This window comes from Thalassophryne amazonica, chromosome 5 (genome assembly GCF_902500255.1).
Source record: "Thalassophryne amazonica chromosome 5, fThaAma1.1, whole genome shotgun sequence".
Taxonomy (NCBI): domain Eukaryota; kingdom Metazoa; phylum Chordata; class Actinopteri; order Batrachoidiformes; family Batrachoididae; genus Thalassophryne; species Thalassophryne amazonica.
Window position 1 is genome coordinate 53,712,195 of NC_047107.1, and position 19,057 is coordinate 53,731,251.

The 19,057-nt window shown below is 43.5% G+C and overlaps 1 protein-coding gene across 3 annotated transcripts in view; it reads left to right on the top strand.

The window, feature by feature from the left end:
• ssh1a (slingshot protein phosphatase 1a) overlaps positions 1-15,367 on the top strand; it is a 78,464-nt gene extending 63,097 nt beyond the window's left edge. For 2 of the 3 annotated variants that reach the window (XM_034170273.1, XM_034170274.1), the window contains 8 exons: positions 2,988-3,182; positions 3,315-3,408; positions 8,229-8,357; positions 8,453-8,499; positions 8,614-8,760; positions 13,052-13,252; positions 13,349-14,042; positions 14,161-15,367. In XM_034170273.1, coding sequence (XP_034026164.1) covers positions 2,988-3,182; positions 3,315-3,408; positions 8,229-8,357; positions 8,453-8,499; positions 8,614-8,760; positions 13,052-13,252; positions 13,349-14,042; positions 14,161-15,261 — 2,608 coding nt within the window. In that variant the 3' untranslated portion in view covers positions 15,262-15,367. The remainder of the gene's footprint in view (positions 1-2,987; positions 3,183-3,314; positions 3,409-8,228; positions 8,358-8,452; positions 8,500-8,613; positions 8,761-13,051; positions 13,253-13,348; positions 14,043-14,160) is intronic. The other variant, XM_034170275.1, reaches the window with a different exon arrangement.
• The last annotated feature ends 3,690 nt before the right edge of the window (positions 15,368-19,057 follow it).

The window sequence follows — 19,057 nt, forward strand, 5'->3', positions numbered from 1 at the left end:
GTTGATGGTGCGGTCCTCTGGGGGGCGCCGTTTGCTCCATGTACACCTGGGGACCTTTGTGGGATTCTGGTTCTGGCTGTTCCTCCTGGAACTGGCGGTGAAGGCCTTCTGGGGGGGGGTTGGGCTCTGCAGGTCGTTCTGGGGGGGTTGTTTGTTGTTTTTCTTTTATGCATTTGTGTTTGTGTTGTGTTTGTGGGGCTGTGTTGGGTTTTTGCGTTTGGATGTTTTTCTTTTCTTCCCGGGGTTGGATGGGACGGTCCCCTGGGGAGGTTTTGGGTGGGTTTTGTGTTTTTTCTTGTGTGTTGGATTGTACTGGGGACTGTTTTGGGGTTTTTGTTGATGCCAGCCGGCCTTCCAGCTGCGGTGCCCTGTCCTGCTGTCTGTGATGGACCTTGGGAGCGTTGTGCTGTCTGCTTCCTGACGAGGACCCCGGAGGGAGGTGCTGTTCTCGGGCCTGGTCTGTTCGGTCGCCGGGAGGCTTCCCGTTAAAGGGGGGGTACTGTTGTGTGTTGGGGGTGTGGCTGGACATTTTGGTGTTCTTTTCTTTTCTTTGCTCTCCAGGTGGCATGAAAACTGATTTGTCTGTGGAGAAGGTGCTGGCTGAAGAGTCCTTCACCCTCATCAACATCATGTGCAGCACCTGTGAATGGTGCTCACGTGCAGCCTTGAAGACTTTCAGCTGAAGCAGATAATTGGATGGCGTTCTGCATTTAAGTCATGTGTGATTCAAGCAGAACTGCCGGGAACTCGACCTTGTGATGTTCGTTTGTGAGACGCTGAGGACCGCGCCTGGGTTTGACACATCGAGCCCGTGAAGCAGGAAGGGTGAGGGACACATGCTGTCAGCACACATCAGAGGTGATTAAGTGTTTGACTAACTGTTGATAGTAACTTGGTATTTTGTTACGCAGTATACTTGAATTGTGATGAGAATTGTGCAGCTTGCTTCTCACTGCTGTGGCGTGCGGACAAGTGATCCTCCACCTGTTGTGAGAAGCTGCTCATTTGCATAAAGCTTAAAATACAGACCTGAATGTGTTGCTGATAGTGTGTGTCTTTTGAAGGATATTAGTTGTAACTGCTGACTTACCTCACCTCTTCTATGCTTCGCAGAGAGTCGGTTTGTCGTGTCCACCTGGGGGGTGTTTGGCGGTGGTAGTGGGTCCAGGAGCGCCGGGCTTCGATCCTTTTGGGCGCTGGAGAGCGTGCCAGCCTTCACTCCACCAGAAGGATGCTATTTTGGTTTTTACACTTTGTTGTGCACCAGCGGGTGAAATAAATAAATTGTTTTTGTTATTGGAACCGCTTTCTGGTTATTTTTAGCGCTGGGTTCCGTCTGACGCAGGTCCGCTCCTCAACCCGCGTCGAAACATAACACTAAATGTGACATGCAGCCAATCAGAAAGCAAGGTGTTTGACCTGGGAATGTTCATGTGTGAAATCTGTTGTTTGTCTGTGTGTTGTTTTGTCTGTGTGTTGTTGTCTGTGTGTTGTTTTGTCTGTGTGTTGTTTTTACCGTGTGGCTGACACCACACACTGTACAACTCAACCTGTCAGATTTATGATTTGTTTTTATCTCCACGTGTGGGGTCTCTCACGTTTTGGAAACCTACAGATAATTTTAAAATTCTGCGGTTTAAAACACTGTGATATAACCGGTCGCCACTAGATGGCAGTGTTCTATGCATTTTGATGCCGGTTATATCACACGGCCTGAACAATTTCGGCTTTTGGAAAATCAATGTGGGCTTCTTCTGGCATTTTTACATCAAACAAACACAATAACAACGTCTATAAACCCAGAGAATATATTCACGAGAGTTTTAGGCACAATATACAAAGAGTTTAATGCTGATATTTGCTGATATGATATATCTGATATTTTCATAAAACTCCAGACGTAACGTTAATTTAAATAACTTGTCTGAAATTAGTTTGGTTAAAACTCTAACCATAAGTTAAAACTCTATTTCCGTCGGTGCTCGCGGCCGGCCGCGTGGCTTCTGACGTGCCGGGGTGGTCCATGTCATATGGTAAGGTTCTGTAGGTAAGGTCTCTGTGTGTGGATGGTTGCGTGTTTGTGGCCGTCACCACAATTCACTAACACTGCGGTGTTCTAGAGTAGGGTATGGATGCTCACTAATTAGACAACAGACTGTTGCTGTCACTGTTCATGTGTGGTTGTTTGTCATGGTATGTTGTATGGCTGGGGCCCTGTCTCCTCTGTGTCTCATGTCACAGTTATTGTCTTCACCACTCGTCTCTCGTTCTTGTCTTGTCTTTGTGTTGTTTTGGTGGTCGGCCCTTCCTGATAGAAGTTGTCAGTTGGCTTTGAGTAGGATGCTGTAGGCTGATCGGGAAGGGCGGATGGGGGTCTCACACACACACACACCACATTCACTCATGCACCACATACCTTCTGTCTTGCAAGAATAAATTGCATATATGTGTATTAATGTTCATAAATGGTTCTGCCAGTGTGGCATTTACCATTACTATACGCGTATATGCAGACAAGGGAGAAAAAAAAAGTTGAAACTCTATGCCTCTGGGTGACTTGGGTGCTATTGTCAGCGTATTAGTATGGGGTCAAAAGAAATGAGTTTTTTCTTTTCTATGACCAGTTCTCCTTTGCCTGCAGAGGATAGAGCAGTTTATTCTGGAACCAGCTCTTCTCTGTTTGTAGAGGATAGCGCATCCACTACAAAAACTACATCTGCAAAAATGTTAGCGGTCTAAAAATTATTGGACCAAAACTTATCGGAAGATAATTGGTCTGATGATGGTTTTCAAAGTTATCTGAAAAGCAGCTAATCCGATAATGAAAACATTATCTTTGATAATTAGCGATTAGCGGAACTGTGCCCACCACTGGATATTGGCTATAATATTACCTTGTCTCATAATATAACAGACAGTCAGCTCACATTCCCTTGTCTCAATAAATTGTCTTCTTTGCTCATCTTTTCCATATCACCTTGTATTAGGTCAGCTCTACAGGTTCTGCACAAAGCATGTGAGGTGTCACGCAGGTACAACTACTTCCCTGGGGGTATAGCGCTCACCTGGATTGGTTACTACGAGAGCTGCGTAGCTTCAGAACAAAGCTGCATCAATGAGTGGAACGCCATGAAGGATTTGGAAACCACACGACCTGACTCACCCCCCATGTTTGTCGACAAGTCAGTGCACACAAAAACTTGTGATCAGATTTAGTTGGACAATAAAACACTGCTCATAGACTCATTGATGTTGAAGGAGACTGACCTTTATTCATAGCTTTGTAGATTTTAATGAAACTTGATATTTGGCAGGCCTTCTGAGCGGGAGAGGACAGAGTGCCTTATTAAAGCTAAACTCAGAAGCATTATGATGTGCCAGGATCTTGAGAATGTCACATCTAAACAGGTAAAAATATTTCAGGCACCGAAAAAGCCAAAAATTAGCATTTCTGTTTCTTATTGCTCTATTTTAGTTTATTAGTTTATTTTTAGTTATGATGACATACATTTTCAGTAGAGACAAAATGTTCACACACTGAGAAAGTGAATCTTGTACCATTTTAAATACATGCTGTAATTTGTTACACCTAAATTTCTTTTTTTTTTTTTTTAAGGCTTCAACCCAATTATAAATATGCTTTGAGAGATTTTAACAGGCCTGTCGCACCTTGTCGATTTAGTCAGCTTTTGGGGACATATGAAAAATACGCCAAATGCGATGGCGTATGTCTTATGGGTAAGTTTTGTGTACGTTTTGGGCACATTGAAGCACGCTGGTATACAGCATAGTACAGTGGGTATGTTAAAACATTTTGGGCATGCACAATATTTTCAACGCATGCCAGCACATGTCTCATACGCTGGCATGGGTATGAGACATACAATGGCATGCGACTTATGGTCAGCATATGCTGACCATAAATTGTAGGTAAGTTATGTGATTGTTGACACACGTTTCTTATAAGTTACTCATAAGCCATAAAACGTCCATTGATGCTGTCCATTGATTGGCTCAACAACTGAAAGCTGCGGTCATGCAAACAGTTCAGACTGTTTGAAATGTTAAAACCATTCTGAGTAAATATGAAGTCTTAATCTTACCTGTTCGTTTCAGTCGGATTCATCATCACAGCCTGATGAAAACTCATCCACATAAAATGCCCTGATTTTGGAAAGCTTCTTCTTCTTCTTCTTCTTTGTCTTTCGGCTGTTCCCGTTAGGGTTCGCCACAGCAGATCAATCGTTTCCATCTCACCCTGTCCTCTGTATCTTCCTCTGTCACACCAACCACCTGCATGTCCTCTCTCAGCACATCCATGAACCTCCTCTTTGGTCTCCCTCTTCTCCTCCTGCCTGGTGGCTCCATCCTCAGCATCCTTCTCCCTGTATACCCTGGGTCCCTCCTCTGCACATGTCCAAACCATCTCAATCTCGCCTCTCTGACTTTGTCTCCAAACCGTCCCACCTGAGCTGTCCCTCTGATATGTTAATTCCTAATCTTGTCCATTCTTGTCACTCCCAAAGAGAATCTCAACATCTTCAGCTCTGCCACCTCCAGCTCTTCCTCCTGTCTTTTTGTTAGTGCCACTGTCTCTAAACCATACAACATAGCTGGTCTCACTACTGTTTTGTAAACTTTCCCCTTCACCCTTGCTGATATTCTTCGGTCACAAATCACTCCTGCCACCTTTCTCCACCCACTCCACCCTGCCTGCACTCTCTTCTTCACCTCTCTACCACACTCTCCATTACTTTGAACAGTTGACCCCAAATATTTAAACTCATCTACTTTCACCACTTCTACTCCTTGTAACTGCACTATTCCACTGGGCTCCCTCTCATTCACACACATGTACTCAGTCTTGCTTCTACAGACTTTAATTCCCCTTTTCTCCAAAGCATATCTCCACTTCTCCAGACTAGACTCAACTTGCTCTCTACTCTCACTACAGATCACAATGTCATCTGCAAACATCATAGTCCATGGGGACTCCTGTCTGATCTCATCCATCAACCTGTCCATCACCACTGCAAACAAGAAAGGACTCAGAGCTGATCCTTGGTGTAATCCCACCTCCACCTTGAATGAGTCTGTCATTCCGACTGCGCATCTCACCGCTGTCACACTATTCTTGTACATGTCCTGCACTACCCTAACATACTTCTCTGCCACTCCAGACTTCCTCATACAGTACCACAACTCTTCTCTTGGTACCCTATCATAAGCTTTTTCTAAGTCCACAAACACACAATGTAACTCTTTCTGTCCTTCTCTGTACTTTTCCAACAGTATTCTCAGAGCAAACATTGCATCTGTAGTGCTCTTTCTCGGCATGAAACCATATTGCTGCTCACAGATCTTCACCTGTTTTCTAAGCCTAGCTTCTACTACTCTTTCCCATAACTTCATGCTGTGGCTGATCAGCTTTATGCCTCTGTAGTTACTGCAGCTCTGCACATCACCCTTGTTCTTGAAAATAGGAGCCAGCACACTTCATCTCCACTCCTCAGGCATGCTCTCACTTTCCAAGATTTTATTAAACAATCTGGTTAGAAACTGTACTGCCATCTCTCCTAGACATTTCCATGCCTCCACTGGAATGTCATCTTCATCCTCTTCATAGCAGCCCTCACTTCTTCCTTGCTAATCTCTTGTACTTCCCGATTTACTCTCACCACATCATGCAGCCTTTTCTCTCGCTCATTTTCTTTATTCATCAACTCTGCAAAATATTCCCTCCACCTTCTCAGCACACACTCCTCACTTGTCAGCACATTACCATGTGCATCTTTTACCACCCTAACCTGCTGCACATCCTTTCCAGCTCTGTCCCTTTGTCTGGCCAATCGGTACAAGTCCTTTTCTCCTTCCTTACTATTCAACTTCTTGTACAGCTCGCAATATGCCTTTTCCTTTGTTTTTGCCACTTCTCTTTTCACCTTACGCCGCATCTCCTTGTACTCCTGTCTACTTTCTTCATCTCTCCGACTATCCCAAAACTTTTTCGCCAACCTCTTTCTCCTTATGCTTTCCTGGACCTCTTCATTCCACCACCAAGTCTCCTTGTCTTCCTTCCACTGTCCAGATGTCATACCCAGTACTTCTCTAGCTGTCTCCCTCACCACATCTGCAGTACTATTCCAGTTGTCCAAAATTGCTTCCCCTCCAACCAGTGCTTCTCTCACCTGCTCGCTAAATTTCACACAACAGTGTTATATGTTACCCTGTGCTCCTCCCTTTTCTTAAAGTAGGTATTCACCACAGCCATTTCCATCCTTTTTGCAAAATCAACTACCATCTGTCCTTCCCCATTCCTATCCTTGATACCATATCTACCCATTACTTCCTCATCACCTCTGTTCCCTTCACCAACATGCCCATTGAAGTCTGCTCCTATCACCACTCTTTCATGCTTGGGCACACTCTCCACCACCTCATCTAACACATTCCAGAAATCTTCTTTCTCCTTCATCTCACAACCAACCTGTGGGGCATATGCACTGATGATATTCATCATCACCCCTTCAATTTCCAACTTCACACTCATCACCCTGTCAGACACTCGCTTAACCTCCAACACACTTTAACATACTCTTCCTTTAAAATGACCCCAACACCATTTCTCTTCCTGTCCTCACCATGGTACAACAACTTGTACCCACCGCCGATGCTCCTGCTCTTACTTCCCTTCCACTTGGTCTCTTGCACACACAATATGTCTACCTTTCTCCTCTCCATCATATCAGCCAGCTCTCTCCCTTTTTCTAGTCATACTACCAACATTCAAAGTCCCCACTCTCATTTCCACCCTTCTAGTTTTCTTCTTCTCCCGCTGTTCGTGGCAACGTTTTCCTCCTCTTCTTCGTCGTCTTCGCCCAGCAGTAGCCCAATTTCCACCGGCACCCTGATTTTGGAAAGCAACATCTGAAAATACTTTAATTCCTTGTCTGAAATAAATGTAACATTTAAAAAGAAGGCCCTCTGTGTTTGTCTGCACCCAGTGTGTTTCTCAGCCTGAACCAAAGAACGTCGGCGTTTTGTGCCACAACAAGACAATTATTTTAAAAGTTGAAAAAGCACCAACGCCTCATTCATTCACGTTAGCGTTTACCACAGGCATGAGTCAATTCTTCAGCATTCTGCACAAGATGAAAATAAATCCCATGATCCACCAAGACAAAAATTAAATTAAATTTAAAAAATGTTAAATTACTCTGTTTGGCCTCTGTTTGGAGGTGAGAGGCAGTGCGAAAGCATACAAGTGCTCAGTGACATGCTTGTCAACATCTGCGTGCTCCACCTGCCAAACTAAAGGGTTCTGCCGGTGGTGGAAATGCAAACCAAGCCAGATTTACCTGTTCCGACCCGTACCATACTGTGCCATTCTGATCCGGATCGCTCGGTGGAAACAGGGCTGTCAGCATACGCTGGCTAAATTGTCATGGTGTGACAGCTGCATAACTTATTCAACGTATTCATCATATTTGCCAAATTTTTAGTAAGTCGGCATATGCTGGCTAAATCGTGAAGGTGTGACAGGGCCCTAAGTATAATTTTAAGGTTTTCCAAATCAGACAAATCTATTTTTGCATACCTGTTAGTGTTTTGTGATGTATGTTCCTACATTTTGCAAAAGAATATCTAGCGATCATTTTTTCCTGTCTCATTTTGTGGGGGGGCAGCATGGCAGCTGAGTGGTTACCACTGTTGTCTCACAGCGAGAAGGTCCCAGGTTCGCTTCAGACAGGGACCTTTCTGTGGAGAGTTTGTATGTTCTCCCCGTGTTTGTGTGGGTTTCCTCCCAGTGCTCCAGCACCATCAAAGACATGCAGGTTAGGGGAATTGGTGACTCCAAACTGACTGTAGGTGTGAGTGAGAGGGTGAATGAGTTTGTCTGTCTTGGCCCTGTGATAGACTGTTGGCCTGTCCAGGGTGTACCCTGCCTCTTGCCCAATGATTACAGAGATAGGCTTCAGCCCTGCCATGACCTTTAAACTATGATAAATGGATTCAGAAAATTGATGGGAGGATTACATTTCTGTTCATGTTTGGCTCTCAGCAGTTTAACTGTTACAGATTTACAGGATTTTTAGGGTTATAATGCTTCCCATATTGACTCTTCTGAAGTACCTCAGATATATCACCTCACAAACATTTTTCACATAGATCACATTATACTGTATAAAATGTAATCTTGGTGTATAATGCTGAGTTCTATTTGTCAGATCCGCACAGAATTGGAGCACCACATGAACTGCAATCTGAAGGAGTACAAAGAGTTTATTGACAATGAAATGCTGCTGATCTTGGGTCAGATGGACAAAGCTACACTCATCTTTGACCACGTTTACCTGGTGTGTAACTGACATTAACTCTTGCATCCCCACCAGTTATGTGTTTTTACAAAAACAAATAAATCTTTACTAAACCATTTCATTCCATCTGGTAGGGCTCTGAATGGAATGCATCTAATTTGGAGGAGCTGCAAGTTTCGGGGTAATTTATTGTTTGCTGTTGAGGAGTTAAGATAACCAATCAGAAAACATATTTTCTTTGTGATGTGGACCAGTAAGAATTTTGTAATGAGTTAATGTTATCACTTCTTCCCAGGGTGGGCTATATCCTCAATGTCACCAGAGAGATAGATAACTTCTTTCCAGGCACGTTCAGTTATCACAACGTGAGGGTCTATGATGAAGAGGCCACTGACCTGCTGGCACATTGGAATGATACATACAACTTCATAGTTAAAGCAAAGTGAGTTCTGAATAGAAAAGAAAATGTCACTCATGCTGTTTCCCCACATATCCTGTTTAGGATGTTTCTTTTGTACGAGTTACAGTGCATCCAGAAAGTATTCACAGTGCTTCACTTTTTCCACATTTTGTTATGTTACACTTACAGCCTTATTCCAAAATGGAGTAAACTCATTTTCCCCTCAAACTTCTACTCATAACACCAAATAATGATAACATAAAAAAGTTGGGTGTTTTTTTTTTTGTTTGTTTTTTGCAAATACAGTGGTCCCTCGTTTATCGTGGGAGTTACGTTCTAAAAATAACCCGCGATAGGTGAAATCCGCAAAGTAGTCACCGTTATTTTTTACAATTATTATAGACGTTTTAAGGCTGTAAAACCCCTCACTACACACTTTATACACTTTTCTCAAACAGGCATTAACATTTTCTCACTTTTCTCTCCTGTGTAAACACTCTCAAAGTTCAAACCTTAGTAGAAAAATAAGTCCAGTATTATAGAATGAATCCAAAGATCAAAACCTGTTTTCAGGCCCAAACATTTGTTTGAGAAATAAAAATAGAACGTTTTCCTATAAATAATTATGATGGCTTTTAGAACTAACAAATTTAATTTTAACAATCAACCTAAGAGGTTGGACACATAAAAAATTATTAATAGTGACTCACCAGTATTTCACAGTTCCTCTGATCACGCCTCTTCGTCCTGGCGCCGCTCCGCTGTCGCATCTTTTTCCACTAAGTGACACCTTGTTGCAGGTGTCTTTTCCGAGTGAAGAACACAGTTATGGGTAGTTGTTGCCGCTCTTTTTTCTTCTGGGTGAGAAGATTATAAACAGGCACATGCAGAACACAATGCGTGTGTTGTTTCTTAGCTCACTGCCTCCTGTGTTACCGTTGCGGGACGGATGCGGGACCCACAAAGAATCCACGTCATTAAAAAGATACGGAGCTCTGCAGCTGCGGTTACCAAGAACATGCAGCACTGCGGATTTTTACACAAGAATTCTATCCTTGCGGGCTGCTGGAGCGCTCTGCATCAAAACAGCGAGCGTAGTCTCTGGCCCTGTTGCCAGATTTTGGCCGCAACTCCGCACAGCAGACAGTGGGGCGGTGTAAGTGGCCCGCTGCAGCGCTTACCGAGCCTGCAGACTCAGGAAGCGCATTGGAGGCAGTGAGAGCAATCGCGGTGCTGCCGACCAGTTTCGTGACCGGCCTGCCTGATAAGGATGCAGAACTCAATGCGCTGTTAAAAAAAAAAAAGAAGAAGCATGCAAAATTGCACTAAAAAAATCTGTGAAACTGCAAGGCCGCGGCAAGTGAACCGCGTTATAGAGAGGGACCACTGTATATTAAAAATAAAAACTAAGAACTCACATGTACATAGGTATTCACATCCTTTGCTCAATACTTTGTTGATGCACCTTTGGCAGCAATTACAGCCTCAAGACTTCTTGAATATGATGCCACAAGCTTGGTGCATCTTTGGGCAGTTTTGCTCATTCCTCTTTGCAGCACCTCTCAAGCTCCATCAGGTTGGGGAGCGTCGGTGCACAGCCATTTTCTGATCTCTCCAGAGATGTTCAATCTGATTCAGGTCTGGCTCTGACTGGGCCACTCAAGGACATTCACAGAGTTGATCTGAAGCCACTCCTTTGATATCTTGGCTGTGTGTTTAGGGTCATTGTCCTGCTGAAAGATGAACCATCTCCCTAGTCTGAGGTCAAGAGTGTTCTGGAACAGGTCTTCATCCAGGATGTCTCTGTACGTTGCTGCATTCATCTTTCCCTCAATCCTGACTAGTCTCCCAGTTCCTACTGCTGAAAAACACACAGCATGATGCTGCCACCACCATGCTTCACTGTAGGGATGGTGCCTGGTTTCCTCCTGCCGAGCATTCACGCCGAAGAGTTTAATCTTTGTCTCATCAGACCAGAGAATTTTGTTTCTCATGGTTGGCAAACTCCAGGTGGGGCGCCATGTACCTTTTAGTAAGGACTGGGTGCCGTCTGGCCACTCTACCATACATGCCTGATTGGTGGATTGCTGCAGAGATGATTGTCCTTCTCCACAGCGAAGGACACTGTCCACTGCTGGTAGCAAGTCCAATATCTCACAGCAATGGCTGTGATAAATCAATGACTCTCCCAGTCTGGTAAAACTGACTTATTTTTAGCTCCAGACAGACACATTCTGAGTTTAAAACAGCTTTAATAAAGTCTTAGTTGTTAGGTTTTAACATGTGCCATTTTTACCCGAGGCCAAATTATGACCATCGGGTATTACGAAGGCCTTGCGTCCATCTGTCTGCCTGCCTGTCCATCTGTCTGTGCTCAGCGTAAGTCCAGTTCTATTACTGCCAGAGTCTTCAAATTCACAGGGAGCATTCTTGAGACACAGACCTGGGACAAGTTCAGAGATGGCTAACCTTGACCTGTTCTAAGGTGTCAAAAGGTCACATTTGTTGTATGGCTGGGGGGCCTGGCTGCCTTTTTGTTTCTGTCTTTTGTTTTTCCTTCCAGGTGGCTTGCATTTGGGACTGAGTGGCTGTGTTGCTGAGGTTATCAGGACCTCACCCTGATCACCTGCGGCTCGTCAGGACTCACAGCTGAGGTGCATCTATATGGATTGGAACATGGTGGCATTTAAGACTGGAGTATACAGTGTGTATTTGCCAGAGACTCGACCTTGTGACCAGACGGGTGAGATCGTCGTCTCGGGAGCCATCTCATCATCAGTGGATGCAGAGAACGTCCAGGGTTTGATGCACGGTCTGTGAAAGAGGAGGGGGTGAGGTCTCACGCTAGTCAGCACACTTCCTGAGGTACGTTAGATTTTGTCACTAACATTTATACAGTCAGTAAATGTGGTGTCCCTCACACCTTTATTATATTGAGCTGTATGTTAGTCATGTATCGGCTTCCACTGCAGTGGAGTTTTGTGAACTGGATGTTCCATGCCTGCAGGTTGGGAAGCTGATTAGTAATCAAGCCAGGAAGTGTTTGCTGTTTGTACACCTTTAAGTGTTCTCTCTGTGTGTAGAGTGTGGACTCACATAATGGTTCCTTCTTTCACAGACTCGGTTTGTTGCGGCCACCTGGGGGGTGTCGGCGGGGTCCTTGGGTCCGAACAGCTTCTGGCTCCGGACCGTTAGCGCTGCTGGGAGCGCACCACGCCAGACCGCACTTTCTGTTATTTTTGTATCACTGTTATGTATTAAATTCAGTTAGCCTTTGTACCGTGCTCTGCTTATTTCATACTGGGTCCTTCAAACGCTGGTCAGTTCTCCGAGCTGCGTCCGACACATAACAACATTCTTTCTATACACTCTTTCATTGATCCTATGCTCATACGGCTGAGGGGATTTCAGCATTGCGTTCTATTTCATTTTTTACTTTAAAGAGAGTAAAGTGAAGAAAGTAGCTATTCCTCAAAATAATTGCACTAAATCACACAGTTGGTTCAAAAAGTATTTGGATAGTGGACAGCTCCACAGAGGAATGCTAGAGCACTGACAGAGTGACCATCGGGCTCTTATCACCTCCCTGACTAAGGCCCTTCCTCCAGGATCACTCAGTTTAGATGGGTGGTCAGCTCTAGAAAAAGTCCTGGTGGATCCGAACATCTTCCATTTACGGATGATGGAGGCCACTGTACTTTTTGGGACTTTCAAAGCAGCAGAAATGCTTCTGTACCTTTCCCCAGATTTCTGCCTCCAGACAATCCTGTCTCGGAGGTCAACAGACAGTTCCTTTGACTTCAGGCTTGATTTGTGCTCTGACATGCTCTGTCAACTGTGCGACGTTATATGTAGACAGGTGTGTGCCTTTCTAGATCATGTCCAGTCAGCTGAATTTATCCCAGGTGGACTCCAAATAAGCTGCAGAAACATCTCAGGGACGATCAGTGGAAACAGGATGCACCTGAGCTCAATTTTGAGCTTCATGTCAAAGGCTGTGAATACTTATGTACATGTGGTTTCTTAGTTTTTTTTTATTATTTTTAATAAATTGACAAAAATCTAAAAGAAAAAAAACTATTCACATTGTCATTATGGGGTATTATGTGTAGAATCTTGAGGAAAGAATGAATTTCATTCATTATGGAATAAGGCTGTAACATAACAAAATATGCAAAAAGTGAACCATTGTGAATACGTTCTGGATGCACTGTAGGTTGCAAAGAATTATTCACGTTATCTTTTCCTGCACTGAGTAGAGAATGAAATTAAATAATTATGAATTTGTAGAATGTTCTCAAGCTTTTTCTGCCTTTTTAAACCTTGCTAACAGAAAGAACCACTCAAAGTGTCTCGTGCACTGCAAGATGGGTGTCAGTCGGTCTGCCTCCACAGTCATTGCTTATGCCATGAAGGAGTATGGCTGGTCGCTGGAGAAAGCTTACAATTTTGTCAAGCAGAAGAGAAGCGTCACACGGCCCAACCCAGCTTTCATGAGACAGCTGGCCGAGTATGAGGGAATCCTTGATGCCAGGTACAGAGTTATCTATCTACATCTGGTTTACGCTGTCATTTCTCAGTTCTTTTGTTTCATAATTGCTAAGGCCTTCTTATGCTCTTTCTTTTCTAGTAAGCAGCGTCACAACAAGCTGTGGCATCCAGATACAGATTGTGAGATGTCAGATGGACAACAGATGTTGGCACAGTGTTGTGGTGAAGAAGAGGGGACCCCAGAGGCGGGAATGTCGCCGTGTTGTGCAGAGGCTCTCTCTGATAAGGGGGCAGCTTGCCGTTCCCCTGGCAGAACTGTGGCGCTGGAGATTGACCCTGCTTACAACAACTACTATTTTCGCCGCCTCTCTGACTCAGCCTTAGACAGTGAGCCTTCAACACCTGTGCGCGGTCCTCCTGTTCCTGGCATGGACAAAGTCTTCATAGAAATCGAGGATGTGGAGCGTGATGCTCTTCTTGATGATGAGGCCTTTGATGGGCATGAAGGTCTGCCGCTACCTTGCTTTGGGACTAGAGCAGAGGGTACGGCTGCCCAGACCTGCTGCCGTGGTCCTGATCCGCTGGAGGAGCTTCGTCTCAGGCTTGAGTTTAGCACAGTAGAGGAGGAGGATGAAGAGGAGATGCAAAAAGAGGAGGCAGAGATGGACATACTCGTGCAACCAGATGACAGGGGAGGTGACAAAGACGTTGGAAGAGAGGAAGCTCACGAGTTGGAGGTAGAAAGAGATTTTGAGGGTAATGGGATGGATCTGGCAAGCCTCAATAACAATTCTAACAACAATAATCACTTGAGCGCCCCGTGTAACCTCAATGTAAGTTTGAACATAATGTTGCATTATACAGTTAAAAGCCAAAATTTTAAATTTCATGATTATGGTAATTTCATTCTCTTGTATAAACATTTTTTCCTGTTATTTTTTTTATAATAAGGGAAGACCTCCTTCTATTCCTCTTCAAGCTGACACTTCTCCAAGGTCTTGGTGGGATTTTCAGTCTAACCCGAAAGAAGATTCTCCAAGCATGGTTTCCAAGCTTTGCCTTAAAGTCACCCCTCTTGAAGTCCCAAGTGCTTCATTACCACTACCCCATACCTCATGTGATAGTTTCTCTTCTTCAGAGGGACAGCGGCACCACTGTGGCCCTCTGTGTGACCATGCCAAATGTCCTTCCACACTGGATACTAACAGAGCAGAGCAGCCAAGAGAGCGTCCACATGTAACGGAGCCTGAGGTGAGCTGGGATTTGTTGCAAGCAATGAGAGAAAATGAGAAGAGGCAGTCTATAACAGCCTCAGAAGATCTCCCTGAGTTGATGAGATTGGATTTACAAGAAGAGAATCCTGCAGTGGCCTCCTCTCTAGCCCAGCAAAATGAAGGTCTTTTAGAACTGCGAACATCTGGCCTGGTACGCCGCCATGCCGAGAGACTAGAGAGACTGTCAGGTTTATCCAGGGAGAGCTTGCATTCTATGAAACCTTTGCATGCCTGCCAAAGGTCCAAGAAAATCAGTTTTTTAAAAGAGGAAGAACAGGAGAGCTCTGGTTTTACTGGGGATGTCTCAAAATCCTCTGCACCATGCCAAGTTCGGTTAGAACCACTGGTGCTTCCTCTGACCAATGAAGCCTTGTTAGGAGTAGTGGGATCTGGGTTGCTCTCACCCACCTCATCACCTCATGGCTCCACCTTGACGCGCAGCTCTAGCAGTGACAGTCTACGCAGTGTAAGGGGGAAACCTGGTCTAGTGCGACAAAGGGCGCAGGAGATTGAGACCCGCATGCGCCTGGCTGGTCTAACTGTATCCTCAAGGCTCAAGCGGTCCAACTCGCTGGCCAAGTTGGGCAGCCTGAATTTGTCCTCTGAGGACCTATGTTCAGTCTGTTCATCAGATGCTGGCACACTACTGCTCTTCTCACTGTCCCCAGAGCCAGACCCTGGATCAGAGTGGAACTCTCCCAACACCTCAGCTCAGCTCCAACCACGCAAGGACTTGAACACTCCAGAGAGAGCACTGCCAGCTGATCCTAGAAGCTGACACCCCAAGCAGAGATCATATATACTGCACCAATCCGCTTCTTGCTCACTGTGGAGAGTCCGAGAGAGTTGTACAGCTTCTGTAAGGGAGAGGATCTGTGGACATACAATAGTGTTCAGAATAATAGTAGTGCTATGTGACTAAAAAGATTAATCCAGGTTTTGAGTATATTTCTTATTGTTACATGGAAAACAAGGTACCAGTAGATTCTCACAAATCCAACAAGAACAAGCATTCATGATATGCACACTCTTAAGGCTATGAAATTGGGCTATTAGTAAAAAAAAAAAAGTAGAAAAGGGGGTGTTCACAGTAATAGTAGTGTGGCATTCAGTCAGTGAGTTTGTCAATTTTGTGGAACAAACAGGTGTGAATCAGGTGTCCCTTATGTAAGCATGAAGCCAGCACCTGTTGAACATGCTTTTCTCTTTGAAAGCCTGAGGAAAATGGGACGTTCAAGACATTGTTCAGAAGAACAGCGTAGTTTGATTAAAAAGTTGATTGGAGAGGGGAAAACTTACACAGGTGCAAAAAATTATAGGCTGTTCATCTACAATGATCTCCAATGCTTTAAAATGGACAAAAAAAAACAGATGCGTGGAAGAAAACGGAAAACAACCATCAAAATGGATAGAAGAATAACCAGAATGGCAAAGGCTCACCCATTGATCAGCTCCAGGATGATCAAAGACAGTCTGGAGTTACCTGTAAGTGCTGTGACAGAAGACGCCTGTGTGAAGCTAATTTATTTGCAAGAATCCCCCGCAAAGTCCCTCTGTTAAATAAAAGACATGCAGAAGAGGTTACAATTTGCCAAAGAACACATCAACTGGCCTAAAGAGAAATAGAGGAATATTTTGTGGACTGATGAGAGTAAAATTGTTCTTTTTGGGTCCAAGGGCCGCAGACAGTTTGTGAGACGACCCCCAAACTCTGAATTCAAGCCACAGTTCACAGTGAAGACAGTGAAGCATGGTGGTGCAAGCATCATGATATGGGCATGTTTCTCCTACTATGATGTTGGGCCTATATATCGCATACCAGGTATCATGGATCAGTTTGGATATGTCAGAATACTTGAAGAGGTCATGTTGCCTTATGCTGAAGAGGACATGCCCTTGAAATTGGTGTTTCAACAAGACAGTGACCCAAGCACACTAGTAAACGAGCAAAATCTTGGTTACAAACCAACAAAATTAATGCCTTGTGATGTGAAGAAATCATGAAAAACTGTGGTTATACAACTAAATACTAGTTTAGCGATTCACAGGATTGCTAAAAAAGCAGTTTGAACATAATAGTCTTGAGTTTGTAGCGTCAACAGCAGATGCTACTATTACTGTGAACACCCCCTTTCTACTTTATTACTAATAGCCCAATTTCATAGCCTTAAGAGTGTGCATACCATGAATGCTTGGTCTTGTTGGATTTATGAGAATCTACTGAATCTACTGGTACCTTGTTTCCCATGTAACAATAAGAAATATACTCAAAACCTGGATTAATCTTTTTAGTCACATAGCACTACTATTATTCTGAACACTACTGTATAAAACAAAAATGCCAACTGATTTTAGAGTGTACAGTGTTCTGCTCAGCAACACTCTCCTTTGTCACACTGTTTGTGAAACTGCTGATCACATGATGAAAGTCACATTGCTGTATCTCACTAGTGTGTAAAGCCGTCAGTTCACGACTGTCTCAGTTTGATTTGTGGACACAGAAGTGCCTTACCTAAGAGACCAGAGGCACGTAGCTGTGTGTTAGCCTGAAGCATCTGATGTTAAATGGCACTCTAACCTTTAACTGTACAGTCTTCTTATAGCTGTTTGTATCAGGTATTTACAAACCTTTGGTAAGGCATTAAGTGGTACTTGCATTATTTTTAGCTGTCCGGTACAGAGTCGTAGCTGGCGCTGATGGCCTTAAGTCAGTCAGTGAAGTGGTATTTAACACGTATTTTCTCTTTTAGATGCTCAGAATATACATGATACATGATTACCTCATGTTACCTTCATGGAACAGCATTGTTTCTCACACAAACCATGCTGGAGTTGAAATGGGTTCATTTACTGATGTCAGAGCAAGTGAGGAAATTTATCATGAGCCCACATTAATAATGCACAGTTGTAAATGAATGCATTAACATTAGACTGTTTGTGAGTCTCTGAGTGAGTGAATAGGATGAAATAGAAGGTTGTGATGGGTAATTCTCTCTGAAAATGGGCACATAAAGTGTGACAGCTGAAAGCAGCACCTGACATAAATAGCTGTTGCAGCAAAATATACACGGTATGGACTAGAATCAAAATCGATTTGCAACTGTTTGTTGTGATTTGGCGCTATATAAAAAAAATTGATTGATTGATTGATTATTTAAGATGGTGAGTGTTTACTTCTTATGGCCATGTGACCTAATGAAAGGTCGTAAAGCTTTGTATGGTGTAAAACCAACATTGACCATACAGAAATGAAACTACATTCCCAACGTAACCAAGTGATTTTTACCTCTGCCAAGGAGGTTATGTTTTCGGTCGCGTTTGTTTGTCTGTCTGTCAGCAGGATAACTCGAAACGTTTTGAACGGATTTTGATGAAATTTTGTGGAGTGGTTGGAAATGACAAGAGGAACAAGTGATTAAATTTTAGTGGTGATCCGGATCACGATCCGGATCCCGATGCTAACGCGTTAGCATGTCTATGGCATTTTCAATATTAAAAGTTAGCATTAAGCAGTTACAGCTGTCAACACGTTCGGGTGCATTTGTTTTCAAATTGTAATATTTCTTAGATTTATTTTTGTTTATATATTAATAATCTAATGATTATTATATACAATTTTAGAGAAAGAGACAAAAAGAAATAGATCACTGTGTCAAGGATGGAATCTCTTTAGGGTCAGTGACCCTATGGTCTTGTTTAGAGAAGTGTTTCATAAATGTTAAAAAAATTCATATATTTGCAGTTTAGTTGAATAATAAATTGAATTTTGTTTCTTATTTGTTTTTGTCTATAAGCACATGCAATATCAATATCAGTGCTCAGATGACAGTAGCTTCTGGGAAAGGTGCAAGTTGCAATAAACTGTGATGCCAAGCGCTAAGGATACATGCTATCCAGTCACAGCAGATGAAACTATTTTACTACTGAGCAAACATCATTGTTAGACTTTTTAGGTTCAATGATTCCACGGCGTGTAGATGTTACGGCGTCAGTGACCCCATGGCCTTGGCGGAGGTTTGCACTCTCTGAGTGCTTCTAGTTGTTTTATTGATTTATTTATTTTTATTTAACCAGGTTAGTCCCATTGAGCTCAAGATCTCTTTTACATGGGAAACCTGCACAGTTTTTTAGTTTCCAAATCACCTAACCTGCATGTCTTTTATATGTGAGAGGAGACGGAGCACCCGGAGGAAACCCACACAAACACTGGGAGAACATGCACACAGAACGGGCACAGGTGGGAATCGATGCCATGACCTTCCTGCTGTGAGGAAACATTGTGAACCACTAAGCCACCGTGCTGCTGTACAAGTAAACATTTTGTCTTTACAAGTCGCTGTTTCTGATTAAATATCCCCAGTACATTTGCATCATAGCCATTCTTCGGCTGGTGGAATGCAGCAAACTGAATGGTTCAAACACCAGTAATGTTTGTCAGATGTTAACATCAGTATGAAACCAGGGTTTTGTCTGATATTTTGAACTTATAGATAAACTAGTAAAGCTAAATGTGCTAAAGCTAACTTCATCTTTTATGGTAGTTGGGAATGCCACAGTTGTAGTTCATATTTTAC